Source organism: Calonectris borealis, chromosome 5 (assembly GCF_964195595.1).
Source record: "Calonectris borealis chromosome 5, bCalBor7.hap1.2, whole genome shotgun sequence".
Classification (NCBI taxonomy): Eukaryota; Metazoa; Chordata; class Aves; order Procellariiformes; family Procellariidae; genus Calonectris; species Calonectris borealis.
Window position 1 is genome coordinate 19,127,545 of NC_134316.1, and position 22,150 is coordinate 19,149,694.

Below are 22,150 nucleotides of genomic sequence, written 5' to 3' on the forward strand. Positions count from 1 at the left end.
AAATCTGGACTGCTTTAGATGTATCAGATTGCTTCCAAAACATAACAGACTGAGAGGCTTAAGTGAGATGAACAGGTCTAATATGATTCAAAACACATCTTCTTTAAAAACGAAATCAAAACCCGCTGTCAGGACAGTGTGTCCCACGCAGCTAGTATGAAAATGCCCCCGCCAGTGCAACGTGAGCTGGATACACGGACGTGCCTCCCCAGCGCCTCGCTCCCGCCTCACAACACGCTAAGGCAGGCCACCCCCTAACGCGCACGTCCTGAGCCGGCATAACCAAGCGAGCTCCTCTTTGCTTTGTGACCTTTCAGCGATCACAAAGGTCGTTTTGTCTTCCAGTAAATTCAGCCTCTGCAACCTCCCAAGACGACGGCTCCGCTCGCTGCCCTGCGGCCAGCCTGGGCCGTTGGGCCCCTCGGCCCCGGCTAAGGACGAAGGCCGCGTTGGGCGCGACCCGGGGAGCCCCTCTCCCCGCAGACCCCTCAGCGCAGCCCGGCGCCAGGCCTGCGCTCACCCGCCGCCCGGGGGCCCCGCCACCCACGCCCCCATTTTGTGGGGCCCTGGAGCCTGCGTGACCTGAGCGCGTACCGCACGGCCGCGGCGCTGTCACCCGGCGCTGAGCGCTGGCCTGAAGGCGGACATACCGACGTGCCACACTGACGGCGGCAGCTCTCTAGCTGCCCCAGCCCAAGGAGGCGGCAGAGCGGGGCCGGGCCGGGCCGCGCCGCACGGACAGGCCGCCGCTGTGGGCCCGCACATACCGCCCGCGCCGTGCGGGGAGGCGGGAGTTCAGCGGGCGGTCAGGGCCCTGCAGGAAACCTCCCTCCCTGCCCTGCCGCGTCCCTCGGCGAGGGGATACCCTGCTCCCCCGTCCCGCCGCCGCCTCCCTCCGCGCGAAGCTGGAGCTCTGCTCGGCTCCCCCCCCTGCCGCCACTACGAGTGGGGAAGCCCACGGCTGCTCCCCCCGCCAAGTGCGATGGAACCGGCCCGTAAGTCGAGGGAAGGGCGCCGCCACCGCCGCTCCCTCAGATGATCGCCAGCCCCAGTGGTCAATCAGCGCCTTCCCTTTTCTCTAGGCAACCCAGCGCCCGCCCTCAAGTGGAGGGGGGAGTGGGAGAGGCGGGCGGGAATGTTTACAAACAAGATTAGGGAGTAGAGGGATGGGGGGGAACCGGGGGGGCGGAGCCAGCGATTGGCGCAGCCACTGATCCAATGAGGGAACGCGCCGCTCGGCGGAAGGGCGGGGGGAGGCACGTAGAACGTTCTCAGCCCAACAGCCGCCTGGGTTCGCGGGCGCGCGCGCCCAATGACCGCTCGGCGGGGGGAGGGAGGGGGCGCGAGCGCCTGAGTAGGAGCCGCTCCTGACGGCGCCCCCTCCTCCCGTCTCGCTCAGCCTATCCCGGCTGGGCCGCGCTGGGCTCGGCTGGGCTCGGCTGCGCTCGGCTCCGCTCCCTGCTGTTGGGCGGGGAGGGCGGCCGGAGCAAGGGGGAGGGGAGCCGCAAGGACATGGGCTGGCTCTGAGGGCCGGGGGAGGGAAGCCGACGTGCGTGTGCCTCCCTGTATTTTAATAACTGTTTGTTGTTGGGTGGTGTGGGTTTTTTTCCGTTTTCCCCAAGGAGGAGGGGAGAACAGCCGCCCCCAGCGCGCCTGCATGGCTCCTCTCCCCCGGAGCGCCCCTGGAAAATAAAATCCGCCTCAGGCCAGGTGACGTCCCCCCGCCTCCGCGCTCACACACGGGGAGCGGCAGAGGCGGGGGAGCTCCCGCCTGTGAGAACATGGAGGGACCCTCGGGCCCGGTGGAGGAAGGGGAGCTGCCGCTCCTCACTGTCAAGGCACGAGCTGAGGAACGGTGAGCGGAGCGGGCCGGGGCGGCCGGGGGAGGTCATGGCGCGGGGGGGGGGCGCTGAGGGGAGCGCTTCTGCCTGAGGGGAGGGCGGCGGGAAGCGCGGGGGCTGGCGGAGGGGGCCCGGGCTGCCGGGACTTGGGGAAGAAGTGCTGAGGAAGGAGGTTGAAGAGAGTTGATCGGGACCAGTAGGGAAATCTCAGTGAGGGGAAAAAAGAGGATGAGCTGAAAGACATGGGCGGGAGCGTGTGAGATGGGGTCCCTTCTTTTATTTCTGAAAAAAGTATTTCAGTTGGATTTCTGCTGCGTATTTGGCTCCCCTGTGCCACTTCCCCAGTGGTATTTAACGCTTTTGAGGCAGATAAGGGTTAGTCTCTTTTTTTTTGTGTGTGTGTATGTTTGACTTTTATGGCTATGTCAGTATGGAGGGGGGCTGTTTCTTACAGTCCTAAATGGTGTCGTTTTATGTGACAGCTTTTCTCTGACTTCGGTGAAATGCCGGAATTGTAGGGAGGGGAATGTGCCAACATGTAACCGCAGAGTTATCTGGCTTTTCAGTCTATGAATCTTCTTGTAGCTTGGTAGTTACCTGAAGATTCTCTGGACAAGTAGTTCAACATGTGAAATATATATGACCTTTCAAGATACAGCAGAAATGCTCTGTCGAAGGTTGTTGTGTTGGGGAGGATCTTTACATATTTTTAATAGAGACTCTGTGCTTGTCAGAAGTTTCCAGGCAACTTGAATACTGCAGTAAATCGAGATTTTACTGTTAATTTAGAAGTGTGTTTAAAACATAATCAGGATGTATATTCTCTGTATTTATTAACAATGGAGGTGCTATTAACCCATGTCCTTCATTCCTTTTCTCTCACCACCTTTTTTCTCCATGATGAAGTAAAGGTAAGTCTTATGCTGTTCATCACAAAAATTTGAGAGGACTGCCCCCCGGGTTAATGTAGTTGACATTCGCCAATGGCCTGATGGGGAAGGCAGGTAGTGGTGCTGGGTCTCTTTGGTCGCATTCAGCCTTCTGTTCCCTCGGTCACTCGGGTTAGGGGCTCAGTGGAGGTGCCCCAGTGGAACGTAGCTATCACTGCAGCTTAAAAAGAAAAAAAAAAAAGCGCTCTTCCTGATAGCTAAGCAGAAACCAAAGGGACTGTAGTTTCCTTCTTTCAAGAAGCAAAAGAGCTGGTAGAAAACATACTTGTCTCGTTGGGTGTTGCTAGATTTCAGTGTGCAGGAGAAAAAGGGGTAAGGGGAAAGGAAGTGGAACACATTTATTCTATATATTTACCTACCTATGTCTAGATTTCTTTTATAAAAGTTAAGACAGGACATATCCCTGTGGGATAGTTATTTAAAGATTGTTTGAGGAATAAACACATTCATATAAACTAGACAAAGAGCTGTCTAATATAGCATAATAAGCAATTTTCATTTTGATCCTGACCTCAAAGCTTTATAGATTCAGGAAGTACCAATACTTGCTTTTAATTTAAAAATTCTCAACCTTGTTTGTGTCTTTTTAAGCTTCTGAAATTCAGCTTAATAGGAATCAGTTGCTTCACCCCTCCTCGTTCTCTTCTCCTTATTAAGTATTTAGAAAGCTCTGCTTTCTGAAAAATGCTTTCTAGCAATGGCTTGTCTATTTCTGGAGCATTAGGGTGGAGGAGGGAGCTGCTCTGTCATGTACTCCTGGGAGACTCCTACTCCTGAAGGTGTCAATAGTGTCATTGCTATGCAAGACGTATCAAGATACTGTTTCAGAACTTGTCTCTACACAATGCTCAGAGATATGATAATTTGACGAGAAAAATAGCAGCCAACTTCTGTTGATATAGAAATATATAAATAATCTATAGGATACTTTGGATATTTTTCTTAGTTTTTTTGTTCTGGGTCTGGCTGTGTGGATGCCTAGCTGCTGCCTAGGGTCAACCCACCACAGTTTTAAAGCGTGCAGCATGATTATTTACTTCTGCTTCATTTCGGGAAAGAGGGTGAGGGGTTGTGCAAGAACTAGAATTGGAGCCAGAGGATCTTTGTTGTTCTTAAATACTGAGGTTGTGGATCATGAATATCCTTTTAATGTGTGATTTGTTTAGATTCTAGTGTTCCTCTCTTCTCTGTGTTCTTTCTTTGATGTTGCTAGCTCTGTGACTAATTGAATGATTTAGAATTACATATCAAAAGTAGCTGTCAGTTGGCAGATGAAAAAGAGGTCAGTCTCCACAGTGCTTTGAAAGAATGTACTATTGTGGTAAAAATAGTGGCTTCTTTGAGAAGGGAGTGTCTCATTTTCATATTGTGGAAGTTGTTGCTTGAACCTCTTGATAACGAAGTCAAAGTACAAAGAATTATATATTCAAATCAACTAAATGCAGGTGAACGTACAGTTACACTTTGCATTTGCAATTAGTTGGGTCTTGGAATTGCTCTAAAATATTAAATGTGTTAGAGACAGGCATTGATTATGGTCAAGTGAGTAAGTGAACAAACTATAAAACTTGAATTTAAGATGAAATGAATATCTTCAAGAATGAAACAGATGATTGTTGTTACCTTCAAGCAAGTATTGCGGCATACGAAAATGCAGTTAGAGCATATGCGGTGCTATTTCAGCTCCCAGCTGACTAACCCTATCATACCACGCTTTGACTTCTTTTAAACTTTGACTTTGAAATTACAGTGCTGGCTTTGCTATGTAGGGTCAACCTTAATTTTAGTTCTATATCCCATATTCTTAGGGCCCTGAAACTCTGTTGCGTGACCAAAAAGCAATTGCTGAAAAAACATCACTTCATAGGCATGTAGATTGGGTCTACGATAGGGAAGGAACTGTGGTGTATAACACTTGAGTGCCTCAGTGAGATGCTATGTGATTTGCTGTATTACAAATACTGGGCACTGCTCTGTGTATATATATTTTATTTTAATGATGCGAAGAATCTGAATGTCCCCCTACTGCTGGGGAAACTGTAAGCATGCATGTGCTTCAGTGATTGTTCCTTCAGTTGGTTATTTTGCAGATTAGATACAGCAGTGACTTTTAGGACACATTTCAGTTAATAATGATTTTCTCCTAACATATTTAGCTTCCCCCCCCCCCCCTTCCTTTTCCTGTCACACAAACCATTTCTTCCTCGACAGAAACCTCACAATTCAGCCACTTCAGAATACTCACCATCCTTCTTTTCTCACTTTGGGAAGGAAATGAGGTTTTGGGAAAAGCGGAATCACCTTCTCTTTTTCAGGAAGTAGAAGAAAAAATATGCCAGAGATCAAATGATAGGAAGTGGTGGCTGTCTCTGATTCTCACTGAAGCTCTCCAGTGAAAGTAATAAGAAAATGAAATTTTCTGCAGTATCTGTTTCTGGAATCCTGTAAAGGAAAAGGTTTTATTTTTTGAAGGCTAACCTCAGAGTTAGTACAACTTCTAATCTTTTTGGAGACCTAAGAAGTTACGTATTATTTTAGAGTGAATATCGTTACCTCTTCGCATTTTCTGTTTCTTGGTAATGCCGTGGAACTGAACAATGGCAAATGGAAAGCCTATAAGAGAAAAATTTTTGTATGATGGGAAAGGATATGGGCAGAGGGGGAAAGACTTGTGATGTAGGAAGGTAAGAAGGAAATAGAACTGTTAACAGCCACCTCCTGTTGGCTTCTGTCGTAGCTCTTGTTTTTGGGGAAAAAATAAAATAAGGATCAAAGGATCCTGAACCTTCAGTGTATGTGACTAGGTAGGAGGTTGCCCGTCTTGAAGCATGCGTGTGCACTCCCTGTTTTGCCCAGTGAGAGGCAGAGATTAGCAAAACTGGGATCCTGAAGGGAGCTTCTGAGACATTGCATGAATGTATGGGCGATAAGCTGTATCTATGTTGTTTGTTTTGATTTAAGACATTGTTCTTTTCCTTTTGGCAAGTCCATTTTGAAGAGGTACTGGATTCATTTTAATGCTATCACAAACTTTGGGCTAAAGAACTTGCTTTAGTTTGCAGTTTGTCTGACTGTAACACGTAACATGTGAAAAGGCATGTATAGCCCAGAAGTCAACATAGCAATGGGCTGCAAGGCTCCAGAGTCAGAAAAATTTGGAACTTCCACTTGAGTCAAAGAGTCTAACTGATAATTCAGTGTGAAACTGTAAAAGGCTTCAGACAGTAAATACATGGACTGTTTGAAGCGTTTACTATTGCAAATTCTTAGTTACCCCTTCTTGAATGAGAACTTAAACTAGAATGGATTTATTTGTAAACTGTAAGGTTCATGTTACATCGTATGGTATTGTGAAAATTCCTATGGCTAAAAAACATGATGAATCATGCATTAAATAGCGTATTCAACCTTTGCTATGGAGCTACACCTGGCATCTCTACAGTATTCTATTTTTTATTTCTAAAAGAAAACGTTCTTGTGAAGGTTTAAAGATACTTCTAAAATTACATTTTCTGTAAGACAGTTTTTTTTTTTTTCATTTGGCTCTATGTACTAATTCTGTAAATATTGTTTAGAGATCAGGAGATATTAATAGTTGAATATTTCAAAGCTTGGATTGCTTTTACTTCTACTTTTCTCTTTTTAGCACTAAAAATATATGTGTTCTCATAGCGCTGTGGGAAGTATAAAGAGTGTTTTAAGAGAGTAAGTTTATGAATCATCCTTAATACAACTTAAATCTCTGGATTTTACTCTTTACAGAATCAATACTTCTAAAAAATGTTTTGTAGTTTAGGAATTTATTGTTATTTATCTTCTGGTAACTTTGATTATGATAAGCTTTGATTATGAAGGAGGAGAATGACTATTGATCCCTGCCTGCCCCCCCTGGTTTTGGAATCTAACAAACTTGGCTAAAATTATCTGTGAAAGGGTCTGATACCATTGCTTATTTTGCTTTCATTGCTTCAGTGATATTCTATAAAATATCTAATATAAATGAGGACTAGTAGTCGCAGTCTTCATTGTCAGCCTGTTGTTTAGCTTTGTTCCAATGTATTCTAAATGGGATGGTTTAAAAACTCATGTTGGATTCCACAAAAGAGTTAGGAGACTTATATGCCACTTCAGTGCACTTTAGGATTTTATTCATGAGGCACTTCAGAAAACACTTGCCAGAGTTGCTTAAACATATGAGAAAGCCTGGGTATCTGAGTGTGATTTGCAGCTATATTCTTCATGTAAATATTTCTGTTGCATCCCTTTCATTGCTTAGCATCATTTGATATTGTATGGTAAACATTCATTCTTTCTTTCTCTCTCTCTCTCTCTTTTTTTTTTAAACCATTATACAGTCCTAATGATGAGGTGCAAGCTCTGCTAAGATTTCTTTGCTTCTGACCCATTCTGTAGATAGGCAGATGATCTGGTTTATGAAGGACTGACGTTACACACAGTCACTTTATTTGTTTTTTGTTTTGTTTTGGGATCTATTGTGACTATTTCCTCTTCCCATTTTTTGGTGATATCTGTAAATATTTTATGCTGGCTTGGACAGATAGTTATAAAAGCTTTACCTGGGAGGGGATAATTCTTAAGTTTCCTGGTTAATGGCTGCATAAACTAATACGTAAATACCTTCCATCAGCATTTACATTTCAGTTGCTCTTTTTTTGATGATAAATGAATCTACATTCTGTTACTTTTAACACTGTGCCCGAAGTACCTGGGATTGAATAAAGTGGGGTTTTGTTTGGTTGGTTGGTTGGGTTTTTTAAGTGTTGTACTGATTTCTGATGATAGAGAAGATCAAAGTTGATTATATCGGGCAACCCCCGGTATCAATACAGGCTGGGGGATGAAGAGATTGAGAGCAGCCCTGCCGAGAAGGACTTGGGGGTACTGGTGGACAAAAAGCTGGACATGAGCCAGCAATGTGTGCTCGCAGCCTAGAAAGCCAACCGTATCCTGGGCTGCATCAAAAGAAGCGTGGCCAGCAGGTCGAGGGAGGTGATTCTGCCCCTCTACTCCGTTCTGGTGAGACCCCACCTGGAGTACTGCATCCAGCTCTGGAGCCCTCAGCACAGGAAAGACATGGACCTGTTGGAGCAGGTTCAGAGGAGGGTCACAAAAATGATCAAAGGGGTGGAACGTCTCTCCTATGAGGAAAGGCTGAGAGAGTTGGGGTTGTTCAGCCTGGAGAAGAGAAGGCTCCGGGGAGACCTTATTGCGGCCTTTCAGTACTTAAAGGGGGCTTATAAGAAAGATGGGGACAAACTTTTTAGCAGGGCCTGTTGCGACAGGACAAGGGGGAATGGTTTTAAACTAGAAGAGGGTAGATTTAGACTAGATATAAGGAAGAAATTTTTTACAATGAGGGTGGTGAAACTGGAACAGGTTGCCCGGAGAGGTGGTAGATGCCCCATCCCTGGAAACATTCAAGGTCAAGTTGGACGGGGCTCTGAGCAACCTGATCTCTAGTTGAAGATGTCCCTGCCCATGGCAGGGGGGTTGGACTAGATGACCTTTAAAGGTCCCTTCCAACCCAAACTATTCTATGATTCTATATCTTGTACTTAGGTATAGCTTCTTGTTTGAAAAGGTATGCACAATCTTTAGATATCTGTTATTTTGATCTGACCGTTTCAACTCTGTTCAGCATTAGATTATCTATAGCAACATTATTCATTAGCATCTTGCCTAATTACATTTTGGTTTTTTTTGACTATTATGTGACATACAGTGTTACTGCACTTTAAGCTTCTAGCTAACCATGGAGGTGCTTCTAGGTTGAATCTTGGTGACCTTGTAGTGATTCATCTCACAGTAATGACAAACCTCATAGTAAAATCACCTCTGTAGTAGCAAAAGGGCTACTGCTGATGAATGCAAATAGATCTTAACATGGAGCATTTTCCAGTTCAGTTGTGAGTCTGGATCGTTAATCTCAGATGTCCACACTTTTATCTTTATTTCAGCTTCTGATGTGCAAATGATAACTTTGGTTAGACAGATAGTCTTCTGCAGCTTCAGTCTATTTTCATAATGGTAATGACAGTTTTCTGTCATGTTCCCCACAGCATTTCATGCTTCTGAATTTCCATATACTGTATTCAGCTTAGCTAGTACTTCAGGGGTCTTTGTCTTCTCTGGCTGTGTAAAGTTTTGGCTTCCAGGCCTTCTAAATGGGATCAGCAGCTTTGTGAGATCTTGAATTTTTTTTTTTCAGTTCAGATGGTCTTCTCCTTAAGCATCTAATACTGTAGAGAATGAACAGTTGTCACCCCGGTTATCTTAGTTGTGATCCTAGAGTTCAGAGTAACATGAATTGTATTTTCTCTTCTTTGATGTGAGTTCAGAAGTGTGTGCATGTTTTATTTTTGCTCTAAATTCTTTTTCAGCCTAAGAAAAATGCAGGTAGTCTTTGAGATGGTATGCATTTAAATTCCATTTTAAGTTTGTAAGATAGTTCTCTGTCCTGATTAAATGGTACTCTTGTTCAGTGACCTGACAATTACAGTTGGTGATAGTCTGTCAGATTTCAAGGACTGTGGAGTATTTTTCACTTCCCTTCACAAATAGTTCTCAGTTGCTGTAACCAGTTACAATCAAAGTATAATTTTATATATAGCAGAAAAACAGTATAACATCCTAGATGCGTTTTCTTCAGTGTCTAACAAGCAATAGTTGTGTGGTTTCTGTTATGTAGGTTTGTCGTCCCCGCCCCTCTCCCCTCCCAAAAGGAATGTGCTAGTTTTGCTTAATTTCAAGGAAAAACACCCACTCTTCACTCTGAGTAAGGGATAATCTTAAGTTTGTGTTCATATAACTTTGAAAACAGCATCTGTTCTTTGTTGCTGTGACTTAAAAAATAGATCTGTTAGGTGAGTGGAGATGGGCCATTCTCTGAAGTAACAGGTTAGAATCAAGTTGATCTTGGTACCAGGCACTGGACACTTAATAGTTTGAAATATTGCAGAGTGTCTTCTGTCCTGTTCTTTTTTCTTGCTTTCTCTATTCTGCTTTAAATTGTCTGACATTCATTGTTCTGCTCAATAAAACAGCAGAGCTGGTCTCACGTTGCAGAGGATAGCAGAGACAAGTTGCAGCTTTCAGGCAGAGCTTGTCTTTGAAGTTTGCTTGATCTAGTTCAGAAGAGGAAGCTCTAGTTTTGTTTGTCTGCTTCAAAACCTGTATGCAATGGAGTCCAGAAACAGAGGACATAGCACGTTTTAACTTGAAAACAACCACTGTTGAAATATTATTTCTTAAGATCATAAAAGTACAATTAAAAGCAAATAAGAGTCATTACACAGTACCAGCTTGCACAGTTCTTAGTTCACACTTGGCTGTCTCAAAGTTCAGATATAGTGCAGGTGACAGTCATGTCTCTTATGTCATCTGGAGATCCTTCATCAAGCAGAAATACTTTGTTCTGGTTCCCAGAGTTAAACAGACTGTCCTGCTTCCAGGGGGCTGAGAATGACAATACTGATCTCCATGCATTGGTGTTCCTGCATGTGGAAGTTTGTCTTCGCAGTGGGAGTATTTCTAGATATTTGCTTTCTTTTTGCCTTCAGAGGTGATAACTGCGACTAGTACCACTATTTTCTCTTTGTTTTTATGGATGCCATGATGTCTTGGCCTTTCCCTTTAGTCTTTGTTTCTGGGTTGATCTGTTATATCTCGCTGTTGCTCTCAGCTGCATACTCTCCTTCTTACTGTGTTGGTCCAATGCTGATTGCTGTGGACTACAGTAGAAAATCAGTAAATGGAAGCTTTTCCTAATTGTGCACCTATGCAGTTAGCTTGTGTTCTAGAAGGTGCTGAAAGCTTACTGCTTTTTCTTCATAATATACCACCATCCTTTATACTGCCGTGTCATGCATACCTTCAGATCATTTGTGGAGAAACTCTCGTCCTGTTGACTTGGGCAGTACTTTCTTCCTGTCCAAGCTTAGTTCCCTTCCTTGGTACTCTACAGGTGATGCGTCAACAGACTTGAAGAAAAATGGCACGGAGAAGTAAATTTTCTGTTTCCAAAACTGCTTTTCTTGTGCTCAATTCTTAAATTAAGAGCTTTCCTAAAGCCACTGTTTTTGAATGGCATCTTTGCATACACTGACATGTTATGGTGCTATTTGCTAGAAATATTGCTAGCTGAATGCTAGAGTGTACATCCTGTTGTACTCTTGCAAGATACCTGGTCTTCATGCAGATTGCACAGGCAGTTGTTGGGTCAGGTTCTGATACCAATCCTAGCATAGTGATGTCTGTGAGGTGGGAGAAGCCTTTAACTGTTCTGGAAGTGGTAGTAGCAGTGGCCGCCTTGTTGCATCCTTTAAAGCCTCTCAAACTTGGAACAGTTGTCTTGTAATTCCTTGTGAAAGGTCCTCCAGCAGTGGTCATTTGGGTTCGTGGGAGTGACTGGTGAATAGAATTACTGATCTTTGGGGATTTATACTCCTGAAAGCAAGTTGAAGGAAATCTTGGTATGATGACTCTCGTTCTGGAGAAACTGCACCTGCTAGAATGTCAAAAAGTACTGTGCCTGGTTTCAGCAGATGAAGACAAAGAATTACTCTAGCAGCGTCATTGGAAAGAATGTGGCACAGGCACAAGCTTTTCAGCTTGCTTTTCTCGGGGTATAACTGCAGAGATGGACTGAGTGCAGCAACTGAGGCTGTTGGAGCAAGCCATTGCCAGCCGTGGCAACACTGGGAGAAGCACTTTCTGGGAATTGTTAATCTTTTCTTGTAGCTTTGAAGATTTTTTTTTTTTTTTAAATTAAGGATAATTCTACTTAATTCTACTTCTTACTTTATAGGGAGTAATTCTGAGAGAGAGTTTGTATGTCTCAAGTGTCCTATCGTACCCCGCTATGTGTTATGTAGCACCTTTGAGCTATCTGATCTTGTGGGACAGCTTTAAGTTTTCTGTTTGTTTTGACTTGTTGAATGCAGTTCTGTGAATGCAGGTTAACTATACATTTTGATAATTAATTCAGAAAGCACACTGTCTTCATAAAGTTTCTTAGAAATATCAAACCAAGTGAGAGTTTCTTGATGGAGTAAGTTAATTTCAGCATCTCCTATCAAAGAGTTTTCCTCTTTTGGTTAAGAGATCTTTGTACTTGAAATCTGTGGTGCTGCTACTGAAAGCTGCTTGCACATCTTTCCTAAGCCTCTTTTTTTTTTCCTCTTTTTTTTTTCTTTTTTCTTTTTTTTCCTCTTCCTAACTAGCCTTTAGACATACAGTTTGGGTTGAAGTTGCTCTCTGAGAGCAGCCATGCCAGCTTATGCAGCTTCTGCTGCTTGATGCTGCATCCTTAATTGTGCTAGTAAAACTGCTTATGCAGCTGCTCATTAAAGAGGATCAGGGAACTGAACTTGGTTAAGAATAATCAAATTTAGTTACTTTTTTGCCTTACTGCTTTTAAACTGGATCATTTCAATGAGCAGCTTTGCTGAATGGCCTGCAGTCATATTGATGCAAATGGATGGATAATACTATGATAGGAATGAAAGATGGAAAAAATGGGAACAGCTTAAGGCTTTCTTTTAGGAGCTTATAAAAGAAAAAAAAAACACAAACCAACAGCAAACCAACCCACCACAATTCCTTTTTTAAATAGGGCTGTTCACTTCCCTGCTTAGAAAAATGCCTGTTAGACAAAAAAAATAATCAGTGGTATAGACTTGTATAAATGTAGAACCTCCTCCCAAACTCCCCAACAAATGAAACAACTTTATAGCAGCTTAGATTTTTCCAGACTTGTTTGTTATGTAGATTCAAGGTCTTTCCTACTCGATAGTAGTGCAGAGTCTTTATAGGTTTAGTAATCCTATGTTAAATGCATTAATAGTTATTGGAATTCTGCTTATGTCATCCCAAGCGCCATATAATCCAAGAACATGAGAATATTCAGGGTGCTAGGGCTAAGGGATGACCTGATTGCTGACTCTGACTATGCGATTAGAGATTACAGACAAGGTGGAACTAAACTCTTCTCAGAGGTGCCCAGTGATAGGATGAAAGACTGTGTATACAAGCTAGATGGGCTTCAACTATTATTCTGTGATTTTATATCTTCGGGAACACCAACGGCAGCAAGAAAATTGCTCTCCCTTGCTTTTCAAGTTAAAAGAATACAGTATGCAACTGGAATGTCCTTTTAGTGCTGCTTATTTCATTCATCTGCTAACTTATTTCTACTGAAGCTGTAGTAATATGTCAGAATGATGTTTCAGTGTACTACATATCTGATGTGAATTTTTTTTTTCTTCAGCAAATTTGACAGGCCATGCAGAGAAAGTTGGCATTGAAAACTTTGAACTCCTGAAAGTTCTTGGAACAGGGGGTAAGATGCACTATTTTTCTAAGTTGAATGTTGGAAGTGTAGTTTTGTTTTCTAGCTGGGATTTTGGTAATTGGAACGTTCTTTAGGAAGATATACCACTTTTGTATTGCATAGCATAATTTTCTTCACTTTTTTCCGACAAATATTGTGCAAAATTGGAGGTCACATGTTCTACCTTACAGCACTTTTGAAGATGCACTTTTTCAAAAAAATGGAAAATAAATGGCTTGAGATTTGTGGCAATTTAATACAGTTTGTGAAAAATCTGATCTAAGATAAGGCATGATCTTGATAATTTAATTACATTTTCAGACTATGTTTTCATGAGTTTCTGGAAAAAAACAGCAATGTTAGTACGTTATTGAATAGGATGCTCCACTTTTTAACTATATGTTTAGAGTTGACACTGGCTCTACTAGTCTTTCTGCCCTATTCAAATCCCAGTAATTTTTAAGATGGAAAATGTTTACTGTTGTATTGTGGATTTCAGCACAATGTTGGAGATTTGTAGGATGTTGTAGGATTGCTGACTGTAACCAATAAAAAAAGCTTTGTTTCTCATTTGTTAAAGGGACACACACAGAGGCCCGTACACAGACCAAAAGTAATGGCTTTTATTCTTCTTGGTGTGCTTACGCTTTTTTTTTGGTCAGTATTAACATCAGATGCAGTGTTGAGTAGATTGGGATAATCATGAAGGTGGACTATTATCAAGGTCTGTAGAAGTTGTAAGTTAATTATAATATTAAATTTTGGGTGTTATCAGTCATTAACGGGTAACAGTGAGACTATAATTGCACAAGCTGCTCCATCACTGAAAAGAGCAAAGGGTTTTGATTTTCACATTTAGCTGTCATACAGATTCTTTCATAAATTCATTAAGCCACTAAATCACCTGAGAGTATATTTTTCTGTTTCTGAAGTAATTTTTTTAAAACTTATATTTAACAGGCTTAACAATTCAACCCTTGCTGTTAAATTTCAGTAGTTAGTGGTAGAGGCAAGGAAGCTTTAATATTCATAGGTATATGTTGCGTATTCATAGGTAGAAGCAGCTATGCTCTTCTGAAGTGGTCAGTATTGGTCTGAGTGGGGTTGACAAAAATGAAATTACTTACGATTATGCATTTATGTGGGGATGTCTTTCTCTCCTGCTGATGGAAACATTGGCTGGATTTTTAATTATACGCGCGTGTGTGTGTGTATATGAAAACTAGTCCCATACCTGAATTTTTTCCTTTTTCCTTACCACTGCCATTAGTCTGAGATCACCTTAATATTACAACTATTGCATTTGGAATACAAAGTAAGTTTTGGTAGTTTCATAAGTGTCTGTCTTCAAGTTCAGACTAGCAGTAGCCTGACCTCTTACTGTCTTTAGGTAGTACCTTTGAAATACCCCTTTTGGTGTTGTTAAATGGTTGTCTGTCATTCATTGCTACCTTCCATGCCTTCTCTTCACGAACAATTAGCCAAATTTCTCTTGGCCTGGGATACTCTTAAGCATAGCAGGTATTCTTTAGGTTCATAGTGCAAAGCTATCCTATTCATTCAGGTTAGCTGGGTAATTTTTGAGTGACCCCTTTCAGAAAGGGTTACTTCAATGGCTTGACAATGGGATTGACAGTATGTATATCTGTGAAGAAAAAAAACCTGAGGAAGCGTGCCTGTCTGTCTTCATCCTGCTGTAGTAGTCACGTTGCTCCGGAAACATCTTCTGTCTTAGTAGACTTGAAACTATTTCAAGAACTAACTAAAAGATTCCTGCAAACTTTAGGAATCCAGAGACACCTTGGGTATCCTGGAATGGCATTTGTAGGAAGAGTAGTGGTTTTTTTGTATAGAAAATGCTAGTGGCACTTTTTTAATACGTAATTTCAGTCATAGCCTGAGGTTCTTGCTTGGGAAATCTAGACCATCAGGGCAGTCAAGAAGCTTTGTTCAGTCTTAAGCATATCACAGCTAAGACTGGTGCACTAGGTGTGTCAGAGGCTGTTGCTTGCCAATTACTGGACAGCATTTAATGCAAATGACCTGATCAGAATGGAGCTAGTTCTGTTTGCTTTTGGGAAGTGACCATCTGTGAATTGTCAGTGTTTGCAGTAACATGGAATTGCTGAAAACAGGACTGGAATGGACTTGAAGAGGTCCTCTAATTGCTTGGCCCAAGACACAGTCAGTTATACCTGCATCATCCCTGATGACAATTCATTCTTAAAAGCCTCCAGTAGTAGAGATTCTGCAACCTTCCTAGATGTTCTTGCTGAGGATGTTTAATTTCCTAGCTTGAGAAGCATTCTGGGGACTGCAATAAGCAAAAATCCCCTCTCATCCTTGCAAGAGGTTTCTGAAAGAACAGTATTTCACAATAGGATATACCTGTGGTAGGGCATTACTTCCGTAAATATCATCCAACAAAATTTTGATGCAGCTCTGAACACTATCTTCACTTTCAGTGTGTTTCTAATTGTTATGATCAGAAGAGTTTCTGTGTCCTTTTCATTGACTTGACAGAGCAGAACAGAAACTGAAGCAAGATATTGGCTATTTGGCTAAGATGATCCTGAAATGTTCTACTGTGAAATAAATTTTTGTGAGTATGGGGCCTGCTGTTACAGAACCACAGATAACTTGTACAAATTGACTCTGGTGCTGTTAGTTTAATAACATACAACCCCCTTCGTAAAAACTTAATTTTTAAGAAGTTCTAGAACTACTTTGTCGATAGCAAGAATTATTGTGCAAGCACTCCATCTTAAGTATGGAAAGCCAACTTAAATGCTGTAGACGGTGCTGCATGTGAAAAGTCTGGGGCTATATGTTCAGTTATTTAGCTATCTTACTGACTGTATGTTTTTCCTGTGCAATGTACCTTGCTTTTTTCCTCACAACTTCCATAGCAAAGAGATTATTTTTCAAAAACTTTGTAAGACTCTAATCACCTGTTCGCATGCAAACTTTGCTTCAAGATCATAAGTGTGTTGTGTCATGAGTTGTAGGGTCCTGCTTAGGCTTGCAACTTCTTGTTCTCATACTTGAATTGAGGTCGGAGGAGTGAGTATGACTACTCTGACTTCTCAGTTCTTTGTACCGGAATATGTTTACTTGGGGGAATGAGAAGAAGCATAAATAAAACCATCTATAATCACCATAACATTAGTCAGAAATATTTGGAATAGCAGGGTCTTATTGCAGACTTGTCTTAAATGATACTGTACAAGAGTAAGGCCTCGTTTAGAACTTGTGCTGTCTTGTACAAAACTACTTGTCTGCATTTCAATTGTCGTCCTTAGGCTTGCTCTCACAAAAAATGAGGAAAAAGTTCAGAAGATATTTGCATGCCTTCTCTATTGATACGTAAGAGTCTGAATTATCTTGTTCTGTAGTTTTTATTCTATTAGAATAAGAAAGGAGGATATTTTCTTCAAAGTATATCTGACTAATTTTTATCTATGTATAGTTGGCAATCTAATTGTGGTGAAGCTAAATGCCCTCCCTCTAAACAATAACTGCCTGTTGGCTAGGTTGCAAGTTGCAGGTGCGTATTAGATGCCTTTTACCTTTCAGCCAGAAAAAAAATGTGATAATTTCATTATTTCAGAAATTTGAAATATTTCAAGTATTTTCAAGTGGAGGGGGTGGTGGTGGTGGGTTGTTCTGTGGTGGTCTTTTTCTTCTTACGTTGTTTTTTTCTTTTTCCTTCATTTTCAATCAGGGCCTATGGGGAAGGCAGGGTGATTCTGAGAACCTAGAGACCTCTCCAAACAGCCATTGTATCTCCATTAGTGACTTGCCCCCAAATTATGGGCAGGATGATAAGAGACAACCGTGGTGTTTTGGTTTTGGGGTGTTGGGTATTTTTGACAGTTCTGAGAAATTTTCTGTTCTTTTACACTAGTAAATTCTGTGAAGTTGAAGATGGGGCTGGGGGTTGAGGTCATCTTAGACAAATTGATTCACAGAGAGAAAAGGGATACTATTGCTTTTTTGGGAGCAATTTAAAGAAAAATGAGGAAGAGGGCATCTGATGGCTTCTGTTTACATGTTGCTGTGTATTTTTAGGCAAGAGCTATCTTTACTCTGGCAGTGAAAGCCTTATCCTGGTGTGAGTTTTTAGGTATTACTGATATTACTGTAATATAGGTAATGCTAAATAAAAGCTGTGATGCTGTTTTAAAATTCTTCACTGTGGAGTTACGCAGCATGCAAAGTGTTTTCAAACTATCTGATACTTAAATGATCTACAGTAGTGCAAGGCAGAAAATATTGAAACCTTACAGTCATATGAAGTGATGACTGTAGATGATATTTTAACTAATTACTGTATTTTAAATATAGTCTGCTATGAAGCAATTGGAATAACTAAGAATGATACTCAAAATATATTAAATTAAAAGATACCTTGCTTAAGTATATGTAATTGTGGTAGTTTCGTATAGACTTGGTGGTGTTTTTTTTCAGGTAACAGCAGTGAAGGTTTATTTAAACCTTCATTTTTAAGTTTTATTTTTTAAAAAGACAAAAAAAATTAAGATTGTTAGAAATAGTATCGTTGTGTACTGATGTTTCTCCTGTGGAAGTGAGATTTTTTTTTTTTGTGATAACATTTGCTTCATGCTGTGACTTAGCATAATTTCATACTTATTTTCTTTTATTTGCATTTCTTTCTTGCATTCCTTTATGTCTGGTTTGTTCTTGTACACACTTTCTCAATTGGAAGCATGCTTGTTATATTTTGCGTTTTGGTGTTAAAAGAATGTCAGAGTATACACATTCCTTTTTTGACACGAGTCTCACAGGGAAAGACAAGGAAGCAAGAATCTGAGTTAGTAGCCTTTTAATCTGAGTTGGACCCTTTTACGTTGCATTAAGGAGGTATTAATAGAATAAACTTCCCCATTGAAGAAATCAGTAAAACAAAATACGTGACACTATCCTACTGTTAATAAAGCTATTAATAATGTACTTGTTGCTCTGGGAGCAAATTATTGCTTACTTGACTTCTTTGACTTGCCCGTGTTATACTCAGTATATGCTTCCTGAAATTCCAGTCTCTTTTTGTTTTCATTTAAGTCCTTTTCTCCTGCTGTTCCTGTATAGCCTTGCTAATTTGGCATTTTCAGATTTCCTATCCACTGAATTCATGTTTCCAGCTGCCCCTCCTATCTAGTTATGGCTTTTTTCCTGTGACATAGAAAACTAGTGTCTATTCTATAGAACAAGGTTACTTTACAGCGAAGTAATCTAATTGCTTCCCAAAGCCACGAAGGGAACAACAGGATAGTATCACTGTATTGGCTTATGCATGCCCACTTGGCTTATTTGCTTCATTCTTTGTAAATGTGTTTTTAACATAAAAAAATTGTTAATATAGAGTGCATTCTGGGTCATACATTTTTCTACACATAGGTTATTTCTTTTTTCTACTCAGCTGTTGCTGCGTCTGATTTTAATAAAAGCCACTTTCATTCAGTCTTTCAGCTGTGCTTAAGAAGAGACAATACAAGTGGTTCCTGAGTATGTGCCCTAATAATTCAGTCTGCTGCTTGAACTACAGTCCATTAATAAAGAAGAAAGTAATTAGAAACAAGAATATAACTGCCATATATAAAAGAGAATATTTTGTACAAGATCTTTTGGAATTAAGTGCTTATATGGGAAGGATATTCCCCTTATATGTGGAAGATACTTAGAATCTGAAGGATATATTCATATGAAGGTAGGATGAATGTCAGATTTAAATAATCAAAAATCCTGTTATGCAAGAAGGTATGATGAAGTTCCATCTAAGAGGTCAGAAAGTATTCTGATAAAGTTAAGACTGTGAAATTAAGTTAGATCTTTCAAAGCATATTGAAGATAATATAAAATACTCTTCTCTCATAAAAGGAGGAGAGAGAAAGAAGTGGGGTTACTGTGTTCAGGAAAGAGAGCCACAATTAGGGAGGGTCTAAAAATAATCCCAAACGCCAATTAATATTGTACTTCAGTTTCTGCTGAGGGTAGCTATGATGAATACTGAATGGAAGGTGGGACGGCTAACCAGAGACAGAGTTTGGAAAAAGGAAATTATTTTTCTGTACAAAGAGCAGATGAAAAGAGGGGACTGTGTTCAATCTAAGAACCTGGAACCTGGACAAATTCATTCATCCATCCATCAGAGAATTCTGAAAGAATCTGGACATCAGATTGGAGATCACTAGCAAAGATTCTTACTGGAACTAATGTCAGAGGTGGTTCAGTATAACTGGAGAGAATAGCAAATGCAATCCTACATTTAAGAAGGAAAGGAAAGAAGAAGATGATCCAGTCAGCTATTGGTTAATTGTTCTGACCTCTTCTGACTTCAGCAGTATGCAGTGCCTTCAAAGCAATTTTGAAGAAAATAATTTACCTGAATTTTTGTAATAATTAAAAAAGAATGGCGTGCTTATCCAGTGGTAGATTGTCTTACACATGAGAGCCACCTTCTAAAAACTTACTCTCTTTAAAAAAGAAAAAAAAGTTAGGCATGTATTGCCTGACGTACCTATATACTGTAATAACATTTACTTCTTTTAAAAAGCTCAAGGTAAAAAAGCAAAAAAGCACAAAAGCAAAATGCTGATAGAAAGTATATTTTAAGATACAACTTACCCTCTCCTGTCTCTCTCTGCCTTTCTTGGTTATCTCTCACTCAATTGTTTAATGGGGCAGGGAATTTGTTCTTGGGGAAATAATAATGTTGAAAAAAGTCCATTAAAGATTCTTGCCTATCTGATATATAAGGAAAGATGACAGAGAATGCCTCATCTTTGACAGTTTGGTGGTAGACAATAAAAATTGGAAATGCTTGTTCAGAATGCAATTATTTGATCTTTGTTAAGGTTTTTGCTTGGCTTTTTTTTTTCCTGTTTTTAACTGCTAGAGCTATATGCCTTTCTGACTTTGCCATATCCCAAATTTTAATTCATATGGACAGATACCTGCACAGTGAGAGTTCTGCCTCCAAATTGTTTAGGAAGATTAAATCTAAATACTATATTAACAATAAAAAGTGCAGAGGAAAGAGGTCATTAGGCATGCATCATGCAAGAATACAGTGAAATTTATTCAAATCATAAAATATTTTGTACCTCTGAGCCTTTTCCTATTGTTGTCTCATGATTATTCTTACACTGATAGTAAAAAAGTAATTTAAGAAAGAGGTGTAGCTTATGTTAACTCTTGAAAACGTTGCTTTAAAACTGCCTATATACAAATGTCAAGTTTTGCTCGATTTAGAAGTCCGCATAAACCATCCTCTGTGCTACAAACAATAAGAATTGCTTGCCTTTTTGTGTGTCAGAATTAGCTGGCATGATGCAATGGGTTAATGTGCTTGCATTTATACAGAAAGAATAAAGAAGCAAAGAATACTTTATATTTTTAATTCATTGTCTTTCAGCAAGTGTGTACTTTAGAATATTCTAATGACTTGCTGGATTGTTACTTAGGACGATGTGTATTACTATGAATGTGTATTCATGAAAAAGGCGGTAGTGAAAGGAAAGTTTTAACCCCCAATTATATTTTTCTGCCTCACAAATTAAGTGGAAATTTGGTATAAATTATTGGTATGAAATCTCGTACTCATCTTACAGGCCTGATATCCATATCAATCAGCAACTAACTGATTTTTTTCTTTAACTTTAAATTTTTATTTTATTTCTCTTAATAAACTGCAAGGTCAGTCTAACATAGTTTGTGTTTGTGTATGTATATGTGTGTGTATATATATATATAGTATGTATTATATAGTCTTTTAGTTCTTCCATCATTTAAAAAATTTTTAATGAATTTTGGGGATGACTATTTGGTGCCTCTCTGTGTGTGTTTCTTTATGGGGGATATATTGCCGGTAAATATTTCTGCCTTAGAAGTAGTTGAGATGTGCATCAGATTTCATGAGAATGAACATTAAAATGTGGCTCTTTCAGAAATTTAAAAAAGCTTTTCTGAAATAAGATTATGGGGTAAGGATATTCTTCCAGTTAGCTTATGTGCCTTCTCCTTGCTGCCACTCAAATGAATTGCTTTTGCAGTGTTGTCTTTTAAGTAGATTTCTTGTGGTGATATCAGAGATTCTGGTGTTGAATATATCATGAGTCATTTGGTTAAAATAGTGCTACTTAAGATTTATTCTCATCAAAACTGCTGAGAATCGTCATCATTCTGTCAGTCCTTTTCAGATATCTGAAGAAACAATTTGTACCACAGTAAAGCTCTGTTTTGCAAATTCTTTTATGATAATGCTGGTATAGTTTCTAGAGACTTCCTTACAGCTATTACACTTACCAGATAATTTTCTCCTGTGCTGTATGTAAAGCTGTAGTAGGTGCTGTTTATATAGTGCTAGCATTCTGCCACTTAAGATGCATTATTGTATGTTTTTATAAAGTGTGATTAAAGATACAGATAGCCAAGTATTAAAATCTAGTGGCTTTTGTTTATTTTCATTTAGCTTAATTTAATGTTCTCCAACGCTTCTGATAAAACTACTGTTTCCTGGGAACCTAAGGAAACTTCTGTTTAATGCTCTAGGCTGGGCTTTTCAGAGAGGCACCAGGAGGTTCAATGTCAAACTCCAGCTGAAAATTGGTGAAAACTAGGGCTGCTCCCTTAAGCGGTTGAGAAATGCAAACTAAGGGCATTCTCCACACTGTTTTTGTTGCGTGTTAGTAGAATGCAGAAGTGTTATCTACATTTTTTGAGAAGTAACTCCTTAAAAAGATGTAAATACTACTTTTGGAAGCAGTTTTTTTAAACCAATGCTCTCAGTAGTAGGGGTCTGTGTTTTCAGATGCTAAAAATAATTTTTAACAAATAATATTGGAAGAATAGGTGAATAACATTAAAATTGTGCGTATGTATAACAGTATTACTATGGTCATAATATTATGGTCTGTACAACCTTGATTCAGATCACTTGTGTCTGTACATCATGACAGGATTTATGGCCCCTGCCTATTCTACTAAAG

The 22,150-nt window shown here is 40.1% G+C and overlaps 2 protein-coding genes across 14 annotated transcripts in view; one reads left to right on the top strand and one right to left on the bottom strand.

Annotated features, from left to right (window-relative positions):
- The window catches only part of DGLUCY (D-glutamate cyclase), a 51,403-nt gene extending 50,456 nt beyond the window's left edge, over positions 1–947 (bottom strand). For 2 of the 8 annotated variants that reach the window (XM_075151258.1, XM_075151256.1), the window contains exon 1: positions 651–812. In XM_075151258.1, the coding sequence (XP_075007359.1) occupies positions 651–765 (115 nt within the window). In that variant the 5' untranslated portion in view covers positions 766–812. Of the gene's footprint in view, positions 1–594 lie in introns of all 8 variants that reach the window. The other 6 variants (XM_075151259.1, XM_075151257.1, XM_075151260.1 and 3 more) reach the window with 6 other exon arrangements.
- A 318-nt stretch (positions 948–1,265) lies between these two features.
- Positions 1,266–22,150, top strand: part of RPS6KA5 (ribosomal protein S6 kinase A5) — an 83,382-nt gene continuing 62,497 nt past the window's right edge. For 2 of the 6 annotated variants that reach the window (XM_075151270.1, XM_075151273.1), the window contains exons 1-2: positions 1,529–1,855; positions 13,080–13,151. The gene's annotated coding sequence lies outside the window, so the exon portion shown is untranslated. Of the gene's footprint in view, positions 1,856–13,079; positions 13,152–22,150 lie in introns of those variants that run through there. The other 4 variants (XM_075151266.1, XM_075151272.1, XM_075151267.1 and 1 more) reach the window with 4 other exon arrangements.